General features: G+C 45.1%; 2 protein-coding genes across 6 annotated transcripts in view; one reads left to right on the top strand and one right to left on the bottom strand.

The window, feature by feature from the left end:
• LOC131919692 (disks large homolog 5-like) overlaps positions 1-4,215 on the top strand; it is a 114,871-nt gene extending 110,656 nt beyond the window's left edge. For 2 of the 4 annotated variants that reach the window (XM_059274095.1, XM_059274099.1), the window contains exon 5: positions 4,048-4,209. In XM_059274095.1, coding sequence (XP_059130078.1) covers positions 4,048-4,122 — 75 coding nt within the window. In that variant the 3' untranslated portion in view covers positions 4,123-4,209. Of the gene's footprint in view, positions 1-4,047 lie in introns of all 4 variants that reach the window. The other 2 variants (XM_059274097.1, XM_059274096.1) reach the window with 2 other exon arrangements.
• On the bottom strand, positions 942-12,427 carry LOC131919693 (disks large homolog 5-like). Of its 2 annotated transcripts, XM_059274101.1 has the most exons (6): positions 11,714-12,427; positions 6,700-6,859; positions 5,321-5,464; positions 4,292-4,472; positions 3,339-3,454; positions 942-1,170 (listed from the first exon to the last, which is right to left on the bottom strand). In XM_059274101.1, the coding sequence occupies exons 2-6, from the start codon at positions 6,765-6,767 to the stop codon at positions 1,161-1,163; spliced, it is 519 nt and encodes a 172-aa protein (XP_059130084.1). In that variant the 5' UTR covers positions 6,768-6,859; positions 11,714-12,427; the 3' UTR covers positions 942-1,160. The 2 variants fall into 2 exon arrangements, with proteins under 2 accessions (XP_059130084.1, XP_059130083.1); XM_059274100.1 differs by lacking the exon at positions 11,714-12,427 and having other exon boundaries at positions 6,700-7,965.
• Between the last annotated feature and the right edge of the window lie 4,093 nt (positions 12,428-16,520).

The following is a 16,520-nucleotide window of genomic DNA, read 5'->3' as shown; positions in this document are numbered from 1 at the left end:
GGAACTCACAATGTAGCCTAAGCCTCCTAGAACTTGCAGAGATCCATCTCTGTCTGTTGAGTTTTATGGTTACAGAAGTGAGACATCACACCCAACTACAAAATGTATTTTAAGAATGAAGAGTTGTAAATTGCCTTTTTATTCATGAAATTACAGAAATTTGACTGAATAGGGGTTTTAAAAAGGCATTTAGTATATTCAGTGTAGAGCTTTAGCAAAATATAAAATCAAAGAAAGAACAAAAGAACCAAAAATAACAAAACATCAAAACAAAACAAAGAACATCAAAACCTCAATTCAAGCAAACCCAAAAACAAATCAAAACTATTTACACTAAGAAGCATTCTCATCATGTAGATTTAGTGCAGGGTCCTACATCCTGTGGCTGGCTTTAGACACAAGTTGGAAGGCAACCATGAATTGAAGACAAGTGCAGACATGCCACTTTGGGGCTTCGTAGGTTAAGTCCTTGCCAAAGTTGATCTTATACTATGTTGGCCACTATATGACTATGTTAGCCAACATGTGTCTGTGTGCCCATTCAAGAGCAAAAAATGACACGGGGAGCATCTGTTACCAAAAGACATAACAGCTCATGGTGACATCCTTCCTAAGTCATCTCCCAGAACAATTCACTTCACCATCACATGTGCATGAAATTGAGTAGTTCCCGCACTGGACTGAGAGTGAGAATATGATGCTTCCTTTGTGTGGTCTGTCTGGATAGCAGGATGACATCAACACAGTCTCTGGTGACATATCTCCCTCCACATATGAAGGGCTGAGGACTCAGTCAGCTAACAAAAAAGTTTGTAGCAATAAACTTTCAGAATAACGATGAGCAGAAACTTATTCTCTCTCCATGTTGTTGTGGCCCTCACTGGGAACACTTGCTGGTAGATGTCCGTTTTTCTGCATAATTCTTAGTGTTTTTTTTTTTTTTATCTCAAGCATCTTTTTGATGGTTTCTCTGTAACTAGTGAGTCAGCAGACACATGGATCAGATTATGGATGGATGACCTGCAGGGCAGATGATATTTGCCTCACCGGTGATTTTACAACTAGTAGTACATATCTTGTTCTGAGAAGGCCTTGATCATAGAGTGGAGAATGTCAGAGGTTCTGGTTGCCTATGGATTCCTTCATCCTTCTCGGTTCTCTTAAAGGGTGCTGTGAGAGAAGAAAACGCAATCAGATACAAAAACAGCCTTGCTGGGTCACTGGCTAGATAAATTCAGGGCCTATTCACACATAGGAAACCAGAATTAAGGAAGAACTCCACCCTACAAATGCCGTGTTGCTGGGGATGGGATGTCATGGTGGCTCACTTGCTTATGACACTTAGTGCTCCTGCTGCAGCAGCTCTGTCAGCAGGAGGCTCTCATCCTGAGCTATGGATTGTTCCAGGTCATATTGGAGATTTTTCTGACCTAGAGGAGGAAGTTAGAAAGGGCAGAGTCCTGGTGGGGATCCACCATGTCACCTGTCATTCAGTGATATCACAAAAACTCAATTGTGCTGGACAGTCAACATTAATCTTTGGTAGTAGTCATTGTGCCTCTAAGGAATAAGTGTCACAGAATAGCTGGACCTGGAATTATTTTCTGCCCTTAACAAGTATTAGATGTTGATCTGAGTACTGTATGTACTGTGCTCTAATGAGAAAGAACAGGATCTTTCCTACACTCTAGGGACATCATTTAAACAAAAGGAGTAGCATATTAAAGTCATACATAACAGCACAGCATAGATACACAGACTGTTCATGATTAGTTTCTCATCAACTACCTCATTTTTTTCCTAGTCCAATTTCTGTTTATTTCTTTCTAGGCAGAGTTACAATATGCATCTCTGGCTGACTTGATACATATTCTAGGATGGCTACTAGAGGCCAGAGATTTCCTGCCTGTGCTCCCAAAGAGCTTGGATGAAAGACATGCACCATCACACACACCTGTCCTTATTCCTGATTTTAATTGATATTATTTTATTTTTCTTTCCATGTTGTACAATGCTGTCACAGGTTTGATAGAGAAAACCTTAAAATTTCAAGCTGTGTTTCTTTTTTCTTTTTTAGAGGAATTACATGAGCAAGGGTGGTAAAGACCATGATGGGGAAATCTACAGAAACAACTGAACCAAGCTCAAAAGAACTCAGGAAATGTAGACTGACAGTTGTGGAATCTGCATGGGACTGGACTAGACCCTCTGCATATGGGGGACACTTGTGTAGCTGGGTCTGTTTGAGAAGCCCCTGGCAGTGTGATCAGGATCTATCCCTGTTGCATGAACTGTCTTTCTGGATGTCATTACCTATGAGCAGACACCTTGCTCTCTCTTGATAAAGTGGGGAGGGGCGTGGTCCTGCCTCAATAGAATGTACCAGGCTTAACTGTCCTACCATGGGAGAACTTACTCTGTTGGAGAAGGGGATGAAGGGTCGGGGGAGAAGGTGTGTGGGGAGTGGGAGGAGGGGAGAAAGGGGGAATCTGTGGTTAATATGTAAAATGAATAAAAAATAATTTTAAAAAGACCACCTCATTTTTATACATAGACTTAATACAACTTTGCAAACTAGACAGCTGAATAAGGTCATGTAGAAATATCAGGCCTCCTGCCCAGAAAGCACCTTGACCCAGGTAATATGCAAGATGGAGCCTGTCATGCTAGAGCAGTATTTCTTGAGCCATGTGTCTGAGAACATTGTCACTGCATGGTCTCTGGCAATAAACAAAAACAGCTGTGTTATCCTTAGGCCTACAGCTGGGTATCTACATCCTGGTACTCTGAAGGAGTCTGTTATACAACACTCAGTGAAGGTTCTGAACAATTCTCAGCAGGGACATCTGCCTTGGTTCATCCTGTCAATGCCTAAACTTATTATATCCCCAGTACACTTTACATGGGAAATGCTCAGACAATGAAGACAGCCAGTGTGACATCAAATAGTGACAAGAGTGTGAATCTCATCCCTACAGATGATATTCTGAATAAATATGTAATTTCAGATATGGTGAGGCACACCTTAAAATCCCATCACTTGTGAGGCATAAGCAGGCAGAGCTCTGTGAGTTCAAGGAAAGCCTGCTGAGAACATTCCAGAGAGATCAGAAGGGAGGGACGGGACACAAGTGTACAGACCCAGGGAGTATCAAACATACTGTTTGCTGGACAGAAGTTCTTGTTGACGGACCAGCATAACACTATGAGTTCTGAGTTGGTCTACCCATGCTTGGAACAGGGAGTCTTGCTGATAAGCAAAAGCCCACAAAGGACAGAGAGCCCTGGTACAGGGGACCCAATTGGCTCCATACCCCAACTTCAGCCTGGGTTCCTACCTCATCTGGGAGACAGTCAAATGATGCTGCAGCTTTATTGCCAGGTGTTTTTGCTGTGTGACCAGCTCCCTCTGCTTCAGCAAGCTCTGGAGTCTCTCTTCCATTCTTTGCTGCTCCTGTTCATTAGAAGATTGTGTTCTTAGTGGAGGGTTGAGTATAGTATAGTCAATACATTCTCACACAAGTGCAAGCACACACAGAGATGATCCCAAGAGCTTGCTGGTCAGTCAGTCTCACCAAACTTCAAGCTCATGGGCACATGAGAAAGCCTGCTTCAAGTTCATAAGACAGAGACTGACAAAGAGAGAAACCCAGTGGTCTCTTCTAGCTGTCATCATATGAAATATGCACTGCACTCCCACATGCCTCTATTACACACACACACACACACACACACACACACACACACACACACACACACACCACAGAGAGAGATAGAGAAAGGGGTGAGACGAAAACAACAAAGTGATAGAGGAGCAGTTATCTTTAAAATAAGCACACCAGCCTTTAGGAAAAGTCCCCAAACTCAGCTTTCCATCCCTGGGAACTAAAATGACCTAAGGGAGCATACTCTGCTTGGTCAGTCTGTGTGGAGGCAGTTAGAGAATTTTTCACTCTTGAACTCAAGTCTGTGTACAGCAATCCTCCCATCACAGAGACAGGTAGCTGTGTGATGAGTGATTGACCTGTTTCCCCCCTTTGACTACAGGTTCAAGAAGAGTATCAGGGATTGCATGCCAATGACCAAGATTCTCAGAGGAGACACACTTCTCAGAAATACTAATGCACAGACACAGAATGAACAATTTTATGTCATGAAGTGGGTGGATGGATGGGTGTATAGATGAGGAAAGTGATGAGATAAAACACAGGTGTCTGGATGGGTAGACCGGGTATAAGGTTAGGTAAGTAAATGATGCGGGACCTAACTGTGACCCAGATGCCTGTCCTACCTGCTGTTGTTGGTTCTGGAGGTCACTGATCTCTTCTTGATCCTTACTGAGCACTTGCAAGTCACCCAAGTGGTGCTTCAGCACGACCCAATCCTCCAGTAGGTTCTCCTTCTCTTGCCTCAGCATGTCCAATTTCTTTTTGAGCTGACTCTGCTCCATCAGGAGCCGGCTCTGCAGATCACTGGAAACAAACTCTGCATAGTAAGACCATGTCAGCCACCGCTGGCCACCCACAACACCATGCCTCAACAACCCAACCCTATCCCAGGTTCACAGCAAGATGTAAACAAAAACCTTCAACAGTAATGAGAGTGGCACTAAAGACCAAACGCAGAGAACAGTTATTTCCTGCAAGAATCAAACTATTTCTGAAACCCCCCTCCAAAATAAACCCCCATGCACCTCCAAAAACAAGAGGAGTACCCCACCTGTCCTAATCACACCAATGTCATGAGGAAACACCAGCAGGTAATGTACAAATACTCTTGGGGAAGAAGGAGACTGAGAGGGTGCATAGATCCCATAGCAGTCAGCCCCTGCCTGACAACCATCTCGTGAGGCCAACTGCTCCTCTAACCAGTGGTTCTCAGTATGTGGGTTGTGAACCCTTTGGTATCTAAGGAGCCTTTTATAAGGGACACATACTAGATGTCCTATGAAGACATTTAGATTAAAATTCATAACAGTAGCAAAATTACAGTTATGAAATTGTTACAAAATAATTTTATGGTTTGAGGACATCAAAAAAATGAAGCAATGTATTAAAGTGTCACAGCATTAGGAAGGCTGATAACCACTGATCTAGAGGCTACTGAGTATGACAACATGGTGCTTGGAGGAGCTAATAGTCTCTTTAAGCCTTAGCAAAACTGCGTAAAGGGGCATAAGTCCAAAGGCTGCTTGCTAATGCTGTTGGCTAAGAAGCAGAAAAACTAGAAGCACATCTACAGACCCTGCAGTTCAGAGACAAAGAAACTCAGAGTTGCCCATTGTACAACAGTTGGGGTCCCTGCCAAGACAAGCACTTACCAAAGGAAGACTTTCTCCTTGGTCAGCTCACTGAGCTTCTGTGAGGCCTCCAAATTCTCATTCTCAAACTTCTTCAGGTGTGACATGACCTGCTGATGTTCCATCTTGAGCTTTTCCCAGAAAGGATTTGGCCTGTGGTAGGGCCTGGACCCAGAAGCAAAGAATTCAATGAATACAGGTCACATAGCACACGAATGTAGGGTGTGTTCTGTACTATTTCAACACATGAGATGTCACTTCCTGGCTCCTATGTTACTGGGACCTCTGGCTGCTTGCTATACTTGCACTTCTGGCCACAAGCCAGCAGAGGCAGGGTGTTAAGAAGGATGTAGCTGGGACTGAATGAGCTCCCTCAGGAGTAATGCACAGCTAGCTTGCTATGCAGTTCCCAGAAGTCTATCACAGGTCTGGGCCCAGCAGAAACTGTGATGTTTCTTTTGTTTTCAAATAAGAGATTCTCATTCCAGAGTGCCTATATTGACATGGAGGCTAAAATCATATCATGAGCATTTCTGAGGATGGGATTCAATATCATGATAGCTTCATAAACTCCCCAGGGCATTCCTAGTTGGCACCAAGGTGAACAGACTGGCAAAGGGCTATGCTGCTCAAAATGGGGCTCCCAGTCCACAATACAGAGCACACCTAGGTACTGAGATAAGCAACTCTTCATGGTCAACCACAGACCCCTGACTGCAGGGTGAAGAGGGACACATATGCAGAAACACACAAACACATAGACAAGAAAGAGGGATGAGAGAGAGAGAAAGAGAGAGTCAGGGAGGAGAGAGAGAGAGAGAGAGAGAGAGAGAGAGAGAGAGAGAGAGAGAGAGAGAGAGAGAGAGAGAGAGATACAGAGATTGAGAGAGGAAAAGGTGATAAAATGCTATCATTGAGATGACAAATTAATGCATGCAATTGTGTCATCTTAGAGAGGACCAAGAGCAGCAGACATCAGTACCAGGCCTTGCTACCACTTATTAAGATGTGGAACCAGGCCTCTTCAGCTGCTACAAGGAGCATCCAACACACAATGTCTTACCAGGCAAGTAAAAGAAAATAATAACATTCTCACACTAGCCACCACTTGACAGGATCTCTCCAATTTCATGCTGGGAATTCATACACTACTGTTTCAATTCCTGAGTTATGTGAATCAGGCCACAGGCTCTGATTTTCATTTGGAGGAAGCAGAACAGTCTAATGTCCCCATCTCACTCCTGCCCATGTGTCAGGTTTTGCTTCAGGGAAGCATTTAGAGAAATGATGTTGGGCAAAGGGACACCCAACCTCCCAGAAGCCCATTTCTTAGACAAAATAAACTAAGGGTGAAATTGTGGAACCAAGACAGTCACCATGGAGTCTGAAACAGTAAATACCTGTTGTCCAAGGATCCTTCGGTTACTAAGATGAGGCAATCTCTCAGATCATTCCGTTGGGCAGTCATCTCCCGGAGCTGAGTGGTCAGGCTCTCCACCTTCTGCTTCACTTGTCTCTTTGTGAGGCTGGTTGGAGTGGATGGTGGCTCCTTGGAGGCCCCTGTGGGTAGATGAATGAACACAAGTGAACATGGATTGTGACAAGACATAGAGAATGAACAGGTCACCCTGAGACCTGAGAAGGTGTTTGAGAAAGGATGTAAGCAAGCAATTCAGTGGCATCCCAAAGAATTCTGCCCTAGATTGAGAGATGCCCCTGCTGGGCATCTCAGGTCTCCCATCTCTGTGACAGGAGATAAGTGTCTCAGCCAGCTGATTTCCTCTGCTCCTTTAGCACATGCTTCAGGTAACTAAGGAGAGAGCCTCCTCAGGCTTATTAACAACTCTAGACTCTGCATTCAACTTGGCTACAGGGTTCACTAGTCTGTGGCTTTCAAATGCAAGTAAAATTGACACAGTCCACAAGCACTCAAGTCATTAAAGATGCAAAAATATCCTGACAGGTCACTCTAAGCACATGGCAAAAATGGAGAAGCCACACAGGGACCAAATATGGTCACCAACCTCACTAAGATGCCTCAGTGACAAAGGAGGGTGCATAGAGCTGGTGGGCTGTAAATAAATGAAGACACTGAGGTTGAAGTACATTGATGACCTGCTTTTTGCTGAGCACAGTTCACTTGAACTTCCTACCCTAACGCTGGCCTTTTTGTCCCCTCTCAACCCCTACCCTCCTGTAGGATTGAAAGGCAAGAGCTCCCAGCACAACAGCTTTGGCCTTACTCGCTCCTGATTTCTGGGACAGACAAATTACTCTTCTGGAATCCTTGAATTTCAGGAGCCATGACAAGCAGGGAAGTCCAGTTGGTTCCCAGAGACTCCTACCTCCTGTGTCCCATTACTGAAATATTCAGCTCAAGTCCAGGTCCTGCAGGGACATCCCAATTTCCTGCCCACAACTTACTGTACCATCTTCTGGACCATTTCTTTCTTGACGGTTCACGTTTGAATGGCTGAAGGCCAGCTTGTGTCTGCCTCTCTCTGGTTTCTCTTCCCTCTTCTTTCTCTCGACCCAACAGACTCCTGAGTCTTCCCAACATGTTCATGGCTGAACTGTAAGGGCACTGAACCAACTGTCCAAAGGCAGTTGGTATTGCTACAACTCAGGTGACATCAGATAACATTCTAAAGTCTCCAGGATACAATAGAATGTCCAGGCATGAGACTCCCTGATGTCATGGGGGAACTGACATTGCCTCCCTGCTAACCAGATCTCCTCATAACTCTCCAGAAGTCAGGTTTCCCATTCCAGGAATCTCTCCTGGGACTCAAGGGAAATCCTTCAGCACCCTTGAATTCTCTGCATGTTTGGAAATGCCTCAGTACTTCCATGTGGGAAAATGAGTGTTCATTTCCTACTGGAAGTATATGTCCAGAAGGTAACAGTATTATAGACATTTCTGTGAGGTATGATTCTCCACAAGTACCTCCATCTCCTTATTACCAAGAAATGATAGACTTAATGATAATGGAAAGGATACCTTTTAAACAACTTCCTAGTATGGAGCCTACAGAAATTACTGCCAGTAGATAATATGCACCTTATTTGATTTAAACTGATGACCATGGCAGATTGCATTAGCATGTTACTCGGTTCTATAGATAATCACTACCCAGTACATCAATTTTAAGAGTTTTTGAAGATACTCAATGAGTATGACCTAAAATTACACCTAAAAATCCTGTAGTGTTTGCTCTTAGTGATTTTACAGATTGTTCTTCAAAAAGACAAGGAGCAAATATATACAAATTCCCCATATTCCACAAAATGGATAGTACCTTCCCCTGAATGTACAGCTCAAAAACTTACTATATTCCATTAGACATTGCTCAGTAATAGGTTACTTTTAACTCACTTCATGTATATATTTGCACATGAAGGATATCATGAGATATCCCTAAGGAAATATAGGTCTATTCAGGATAGAAGAACCTGACTCAAAAGATTTATGTCTAACCACTTATGTATTTGTTAACTGTTGAACACCAGGCTTCTAGAAAAATTTAAATAAAAAACAAATATGTGATTGATAAATCTAGTATATTTGATAAATAGGGCTCTTAAGTACCTAAGGTCTATTTAGGCTAGCAGAAATGCACTTGAAGATATTATATCTAGCCTCTTTGTCTTTCCCAACTTTGTTAAGCTTTAGCTCTTTGCATAACCTGAGTCATAAAAGAAACTGTGATACTCTATAATGGTACACCATGAAAGAGTAAAAAATAAAATAAAGTTCAATTCTATGGACTGTATTTATTTAAGTTTTATATTTGAGGCTAAAGGATCTTAAATTAAATCTTCAATCCAAATTTCTTAACATGGAGTGAAAAGAAAAATGAGATGACACAAAGTTGTCTTCTGCACTCCCCATGTGATCATACACAGAATAATAATTTGTAAAAATAAGAAAGAGAAAAGAAATTTTCAAGAAGGAACAGAAGAACTGTCAAATCAGACTGGAGGTATGGCTCTGTGACAGAGCACATGGAAGGGCCTGTTTCCATTCTCAGCACCAAAAATACAACACACTAAATATGTGGAAGGAAGTGAATTCAAGCTCCAATTCCCTCTGAATTTAGCATCAAGGGAAGGGTCCTGGAGCCCAGCAGACCTGCCTGGAATCCCTGCCTAATTGTCCGAGGTTTCTATGACATTGTCCCTCATATGAGCTCAGGTGGCCACTTTGCTGCAGAATCCCCCTAATCAAGGACTACAGAAGCCAGAGGCCTCTTGTCCTTAAACTTTTCACAAGGCCTCATTACAATTTTACAGGAGAGGGTGCTTCATAGAACTAGATACAGGACAAGAGAGAGTAACACTTCTTCCCTTCTTCCCCACATTTCTGTCTGCAAGCCTGGCCCCCAACACAAGAATCAGAGCCAAAGGCTTCTAGCATAGACCCTATGATAAGCTTCTCCATTTCCTTCTTCACCTGTTTCTTGGTGTGGAGGGTTGGGTGGGATGATGGCTCCATTGTAGTCTCTGTGGGTAGATGAACACAAGTGAACTTGCATAGTGACAAGGCATAGAGGATGGACAGACCACCCTGAGGCCCAAACAGAAAGATCATGCCTGGAACCAAGGGACAACCCAAACATTTTGGGCCAGGCTGAGATGCCCCCTCTGTGGATCTTACTTTTTTCATCACTCTGTAGAGATGTGACTGTGTAAACAGTCAGGGGACAGTTTCCTCTGTCTCCCTCACATGATTCTGGGGAAAACAGAGACTACTTCTTCAGGAATATTCACAGTGGCACAAAATGCAATGTGGTCCAGAGCCCTGAAACCTGCCTGTGATTTCAGAAGCCAGGAGAAAAATGGCACAGTGCACAAGCACTCAGGTGTTGTGAGGAGCCCAGATCTCCCGCCTGGTCACTCAAGGACCATGCCTCCAGAGTGCTGGGATTAAAGGCATGGACATACACCACGTAGATTCAGTTCAAGTCTTAAAAGCTCCAAGATTCTATGCTAGGACTATGATTTTACAGGAAGGAAGTTGAAGGCAGATGCATTCTATGTTAATACCAAAGACAACTCCAGAACACAGAGGCAAAGAGACAAATTAGCCCCAACACACAGTGAGAGCTAACGTTGGAGTGGAGTACTCCACGCAGAGAGATGGGACATTTCCTGTATTGTGGGGGACAGAGGCTGTGCCCAGGCTGCAAAGGTGTGGGTGGTGGGTGCTGGGTTTCAGTCCTGGTGTCCGACAGCTATACTCTGGCTTGTGCATGGGCTTCTCCCATTCTAACCCTCCTCACTTTTTTTCACTTCGTCTTGATGTGCTTTCTATGCTGTATACAGTCTCTGGCTGTTCGCCAGACCGTGGGTTTTATGATCCCTGACAACCTGGAGCCTCCCTTCCCTCACACCTTGTAGGTCATCAGGTCGGAGAGCAGCATCACGTGCCTCCTGTTCATGCTCATGCCATGGTTGACCATCGTGTACTGGATATCTTTGATGATGGTTGTCCGGGCAGCCTCAATGCCCAGAGTTTTCTCCCCCTAGGGAGAGCTAGGAGTGAGTGGAGGCAGTCCCTTCTGGGAGCTACCTCACTCCTACTTCTTCCCTTTTGACAAGCACAAAGCACATGCTGCTCTATTTCCCAACACAGGTTGCTGTGTAATTGTTGGGGAAGCAAATGCCAGGGACAGGAAACTGCTGCGTATTGGCTGAGGGTCCAGAGGCAATGGTACCTCATAGGTGTTACTGGAAGTGTTCCGGGTGCCTTTCATACCATGGGTGGCCATGACTGTCCACAGGCTGTCACCTTCTACTAGACACTTAAACTTCCCCTTTGCCCTCTACTCATTGATATGGATGGCAGCTCTGGACACCCCCGGGATGCCCTGTTCCACCACCTACGTTCAACACAAATGCTCAAGACGCTGCAACCTCTAGGTCCCTACTGAGAGGCTCAGAAACAGGGTTGAAGAATGTGCTGGTATCCTAGTTCATGCCATTCTTAGCCCCATTGCAAGCAGCAGTGTGTGTACTCTCAGCCTACGTACTGCTCAGGGTTAAAGGACAGACGGTTCAGAGGACTGTGCCCCAACCTACAATCAGCTGGGATAGAGAGCAGAAAGAAGACTGACAGAGAGAGCTGCGATCTCAGAAGTCAGTACAAGAGCTAGCTAAGGGCTCAGTGGATAAAGGAGCCTGCCACCAAGCCTGACAACCTGAGTTTGATCCTTGAGACCCACAAGGTAGAGGGAAGAAGCCAACTCCCACAAGCACACCACCCACTCTCCCATCCCCCAAATCAATTAAGAACCAGGCTGAGCCCATGGGTATTTGGCCATGAAGTACTCGGTGCCATCCTTGATCTCTGTAGTGACCTGGTCCCCATCCCCACTCTTGGCTGTCTCTCCATGAGAGGACTCTTGGCCTCACCTTGGGTAGATCCTCTTTCAGAAACTGCAGCACATAATACATGGAGCTCTTGCTGTTTTCCCTGGGAGTGACACACACCACGGCCTCACCATGAACAGCCACATCACCAGGCTTCACTCGGAGCTTGGATGTGCAGATGGAGTACCGCACTGTCTCAGCGTTCACCTGCAAAGTGCCAGGGGACATTACCAACAGACATCTGCAGACTTCTGTGTCAATGGCTTTCAGCCTTGATGTCATGGTGGCTTTTTCCCCTCCAAAGACAGGGTTCTCTGTGTAGTCCTGCTGGTCCTAGGACTCACTATGTAGACCTGATGTCCTCGAACTGAGAGATCGGCCTGCCTCTGCCTGGCTCATGAGGGCTTTTGAAGTCTTGACAGTCATGTTTGTGCTGCCTGGTCTACCACAAAATTTATTTTATTTTGATTCATATGTATGTGTGTTTGTCTGTGTGAATGTATGTCACCTGTGTGTAGGTACACATGAAGACAAGTGAGGAGCCATCTCCCCTGGAGCTGGAGTTATAGGAGATTGTGATCTACTCTATGTGGGTACTCGAACAGAACTTTTGTCTCCTGGAAGAGCAGTTAAGTGCTCTTAACTACTCAGCAAACTCTCCAACACCACAAAATTTTGTTATACAGCACATCTATGTTCATTATCTCTGCTTAATCCATAAGTAGATTTTTTTTCACTCAAAGGATGAACATTTTCCTCAATGAAATTTTATGCCCTACCAATGGCAACAAACAGAGCCCATGGATAAAGTTCTGGATTGTCTGGAGAATGGAGACCAGGAGGACTGAAGGGTTGTTGTTTGTGTGCTACACTTCCACATGTAACTGGATTCTTCATTTTTTTCCCTTTTTCTGGCCCCTAGATAAAACCCAAGACCTTGTACATGTGAGGCAATTACTCTACTTCCAAGTTACATCAACACTTATAAATCAGCTCTGTTACGAGAGTCAAAGGCCCACAGCAAGATAGACTTGACTTTCATGTGGGAACAACAATCCCAACCCAAGTCAGCTGACTCCTAGATCCATGGTTACCAGTCAAATATTCTCTATCTCCACAAATACCAGTATAAGGGGTTAGGTTAACCCACCAACTGAAAACACTACAAACCAGCCAAGCCCTGTGCTGAGACCCACAGGTGAGTAAGGCAGAGCCGGCCCAGGCTCCTTCCACAGAACATGAAGACGGACACAGAGATCAAATATCCTAACATGCTGTGATGGTAAACCACAATGTAGAACACACCCACACCAAGTCAAATAGTTTCTTATGATAGCCATGTCTTGTCTGCATTAGGGCCAACTCAGAAGGACAATACAGTTAATGAGGTGACCAACAACAAAGAACAGCCAGAATTTACAGTGATTCTCTGCCTGCTGAATGTTAACTCTGGTTTGTCAACACCTGTACAGGACCATGGGATCACATCCTCCTCAGGATCATGGGGTTTCCTCAAAGTTTTAGTGCTTTCTGACCCATTCTCAACTGGTGGCTTCCAACTACTAGAAACAACTGAAAAACCACCTCAGTGGAACCACCTTCTGCTGCTGGAAGATCTGGGCCAAAAGGCACTAAACTGAAACCCAGATGAATCTTGTCCAGTTACTATTCAAAAAGATTGGTTCCAACTCATACTCCTGGCTACAGTATATGAAATGAGCCTTCTGTCCAACACCTATTCTTTATAAAGCTTGTCTCTAGTCCACTCCAGCAGAAGAGAGGAGCCAGAGCCTCTTCCATTGGCATCTGATTTGGACTAACAATAGGCTCAGGAATGAAAACAGACAGAGTAACTACTAGTAATAAGGTACCAATCTAGTACTGAGGCAGAGATGATTAAGTGGGAAGTGTGGTACTATAAACAGTGTCAACACCTATGACAAAGCCCCCCAGAAGACTGTACCCCTCAACAGAGTGCTGCATCTCACTTTGATGTTGTCCAGAACCCTTTTAAACTCCAGAGGCTCATCTCTGCCCTCCATGGCAGCAGGATCTAAGCCATCTCCTCCGTAGATGAACTGGATGATGTCACCAGTGGAGCTCCGCACTGTCAGGTCATACTGGGAGCAGAGGTCTTCCAGGGATTTGACCAGCCTTCTCTACAGGAAGAGAAGGAGGCTCAGCTGCCCAGGGAAGACTGCTTCATAGCACACAATCAGACTTGCCATTCAATTTCACGGTTATAGGTCATTTGTTTGCTTGTTTTTCATGGTGCTAAAGATGAACTCAGGGCCTTGGGTGTGCTAGATAAGCACTCTGTCACCAAGCCACATCCCCAGCACGAGGTTACAGGTACTGAAATTACATCAACAGCACTTTATTAGACATTCCTGAAGAGTCCCTCCTTTGCCTGAGAACAACAGGGCCACAAGTGCCTCACTAGCCTGTGCAGTGAGAGGCAGCTTAGGCTCCAACCTCTAGTCTGACCTGTGTCAAGTCTCCCTGCAACAGAAACCTCACCAGCCCCAAGAACTCTGCACACTGCTTTCCTGGGCTGCTTAGCCTTCCCACCCAGCTCCCTATGGTGCAAACTAGTTTTTATGCAAATTCAAGCCAGAGTCCATGCAGACTTCAGTACAGAGAATCAGATGCAAGCCCTCTTTGGGGACAGAGGACAAGGAAGCAGGGTTACAGACTATGAATCAAGGGCAGCAACCATTTCTCAACTATGCTTGGGAAAACCTTCCCCCACCAGCGAGCAGTGTGACTCTGGCCCAGAGAACGAGAGAAATCCTAGAAAACAACCTTGCTCTTGCCAGAACCCACTGCTTCTAGGTTATCCTGGTGCTCTTGGACATTCATACTGCACATGTAAACACCCTAAGTCACAGCTCCCCACACCATGAGTGGAAAAGGCATTCACAGTTCCTTTTGATGAACGTAGCACACCTCAAAACCAAAGGGCAATTCCCAGCAGATGTCCACAGCATCAGGGGATAACAAACAAGGTACAGACAGGGCACTGCCTGCACAAATGACTCCGGCCACTATCTTACCCCCTTCACCTTTATCTGGCTCACTGGCTCATCAAATCCTTGTTTTGCAGTCTGTAAGGTCCTCACTTCCACAGGGGGACAGATAGGACCCAAAGTGGAATCAAGCATGTGCCTCAACAATGCGGCCTGTCACCTTTAACTGGTGTCATAAACAGTCAAAAACATGAACAATTTTGGGGGGCTAGGACTGTGCTCAGCAGTTAATGCACTGGCCTAGCATTAGGGAGGCCCTGGGTCCAATCTCCAGCAACAGAAACACACGAATTTTCTTGCAACATATAGAGCTACTGATGTATCAGGGAGTGGAAATGATCCTGGGGTCTGGAAAGAAATCCTCTGCTGTGACCTACAGAGAGACTCAGAGGGTCAAGTTTTACTGCCACTTGTAAGTGCAGCAAAGAACCCTCTAGCTCAGCCCTGTCATCCTGAAGCTATAATTCCTGGGAGCCATGGAAAGGATGAATAATGAGACCTCAACAGTGGCAAAGTTAGAGTCAGAAACCTCTCAGTAACTGGCAGGCAGTTATCACCCTCATGCCCCAGTCATGCTAGGAAACAGCTAAGGGAGGCTGAATGGTAAGTCCAGGCTACAAGCTCAGCATTCCCCTCTAGGAGACTTAGCCATCTGGGACTCTGGCCTATTCTCTACCTTTCAGAGTACACAGGATAATCTGAGCTCAGTTATTATTAGTTCCAGAGCAGCAATATGTCTAAATGTTCCCTTTCAAAAACAAAATGGGGGTAAATCACAGCTCTTGTACAAAACAGGCAAGCATGCATGCATAAACACAGGAGATCACACAGGAATGCACGCATGCACACACACACACACACACACACACACACACACTCACTCACTCACTCACTGAGCAGGCCGGGCTCACACACAATGCTGTTGCTCTGTGGCCAATGACACTTCCTCAAGTTACCTGCTAGTATCCTGTTACAGAAGTCTTTACAGCAGTGTCTACAAGACCCTCCTGACCAGCCATTGTGTGGAAGAAAAACTCAGTAGGCATTAAGCCAGAGTAAAAGCTATTAGCCACAAAGCTTTTGGCAGCAGGGAGCTAAAGAGAGGTAGGAAAAAAAGAATATCAAGCAAGTTCCAGGTCCAAAATTCTAAAATCCATCCACAGAAGAAAATGTCCCCTGGAGGCTACACACATACCCAGCCAGTGACCCAAGAACTGGCAGGTGCCCTACGCCCTTGCCTACAGGAGAAATAATTTGGACACACCATCTTTGCTAGGGTGCCAGGGCAGGTAAATGGCTCAGAAGAGGAAAATATGAGTTGGAGCTGCTATTCCAGAAGTGTCAAGGACTTCAGAGGGCACCCAAGCCACTCCCTGGGAAGCCACTGTCTTCAAGACATCCTTATTGTGAACCAGTCCTGCACACCTCCAAACCAGATCCACCCGGAGCTAGAGCTACTGAAAAGGTAAAATAGACTGTAGCGATGGCGGTGGACTCTGACATACCAACAGTCACCGAAGAGGCACTTCATATGGGTGAAGACTGACATGAAGTACAACTCAATGCCACAGCCACACATTCTATGTAAACGCCCAGTGAAAATAACCAATGGCTTTAGATCCTGATAAGTCTGTGTTCCTCAGGGGACAATCTAGACAAACAGACCTTCAAGCTTCCACTGCCATTTACCTTTGAATGCTTTTCAAAGTGAGGCAAAGATCTGTTTTCAAAGCCATCTGGAACCCGGGAGCCACTGATGGCTTGCTGTCCCACACAGGCGATCATCTGTGATATGTTAATGAAGGAACCTGGGAACAGGT

The sequence above is a fragment of the Peromyscus eremicus genome, chromosome 9 (assembly GCF_949786415.1).
Source record: "Peromyscus eremicus chromosome 9, PerEre_H2_v1, whole genome shotgun sequence".
NCBI lineage: Eukaryota > Metazoa > Chordata > Mammalia > Rodentia > Cricetidae > Peromyscus > Peromyscus eremicus.
This window is presented reverse-complemented; position numbering and strand designations above follow the sequence as displayed.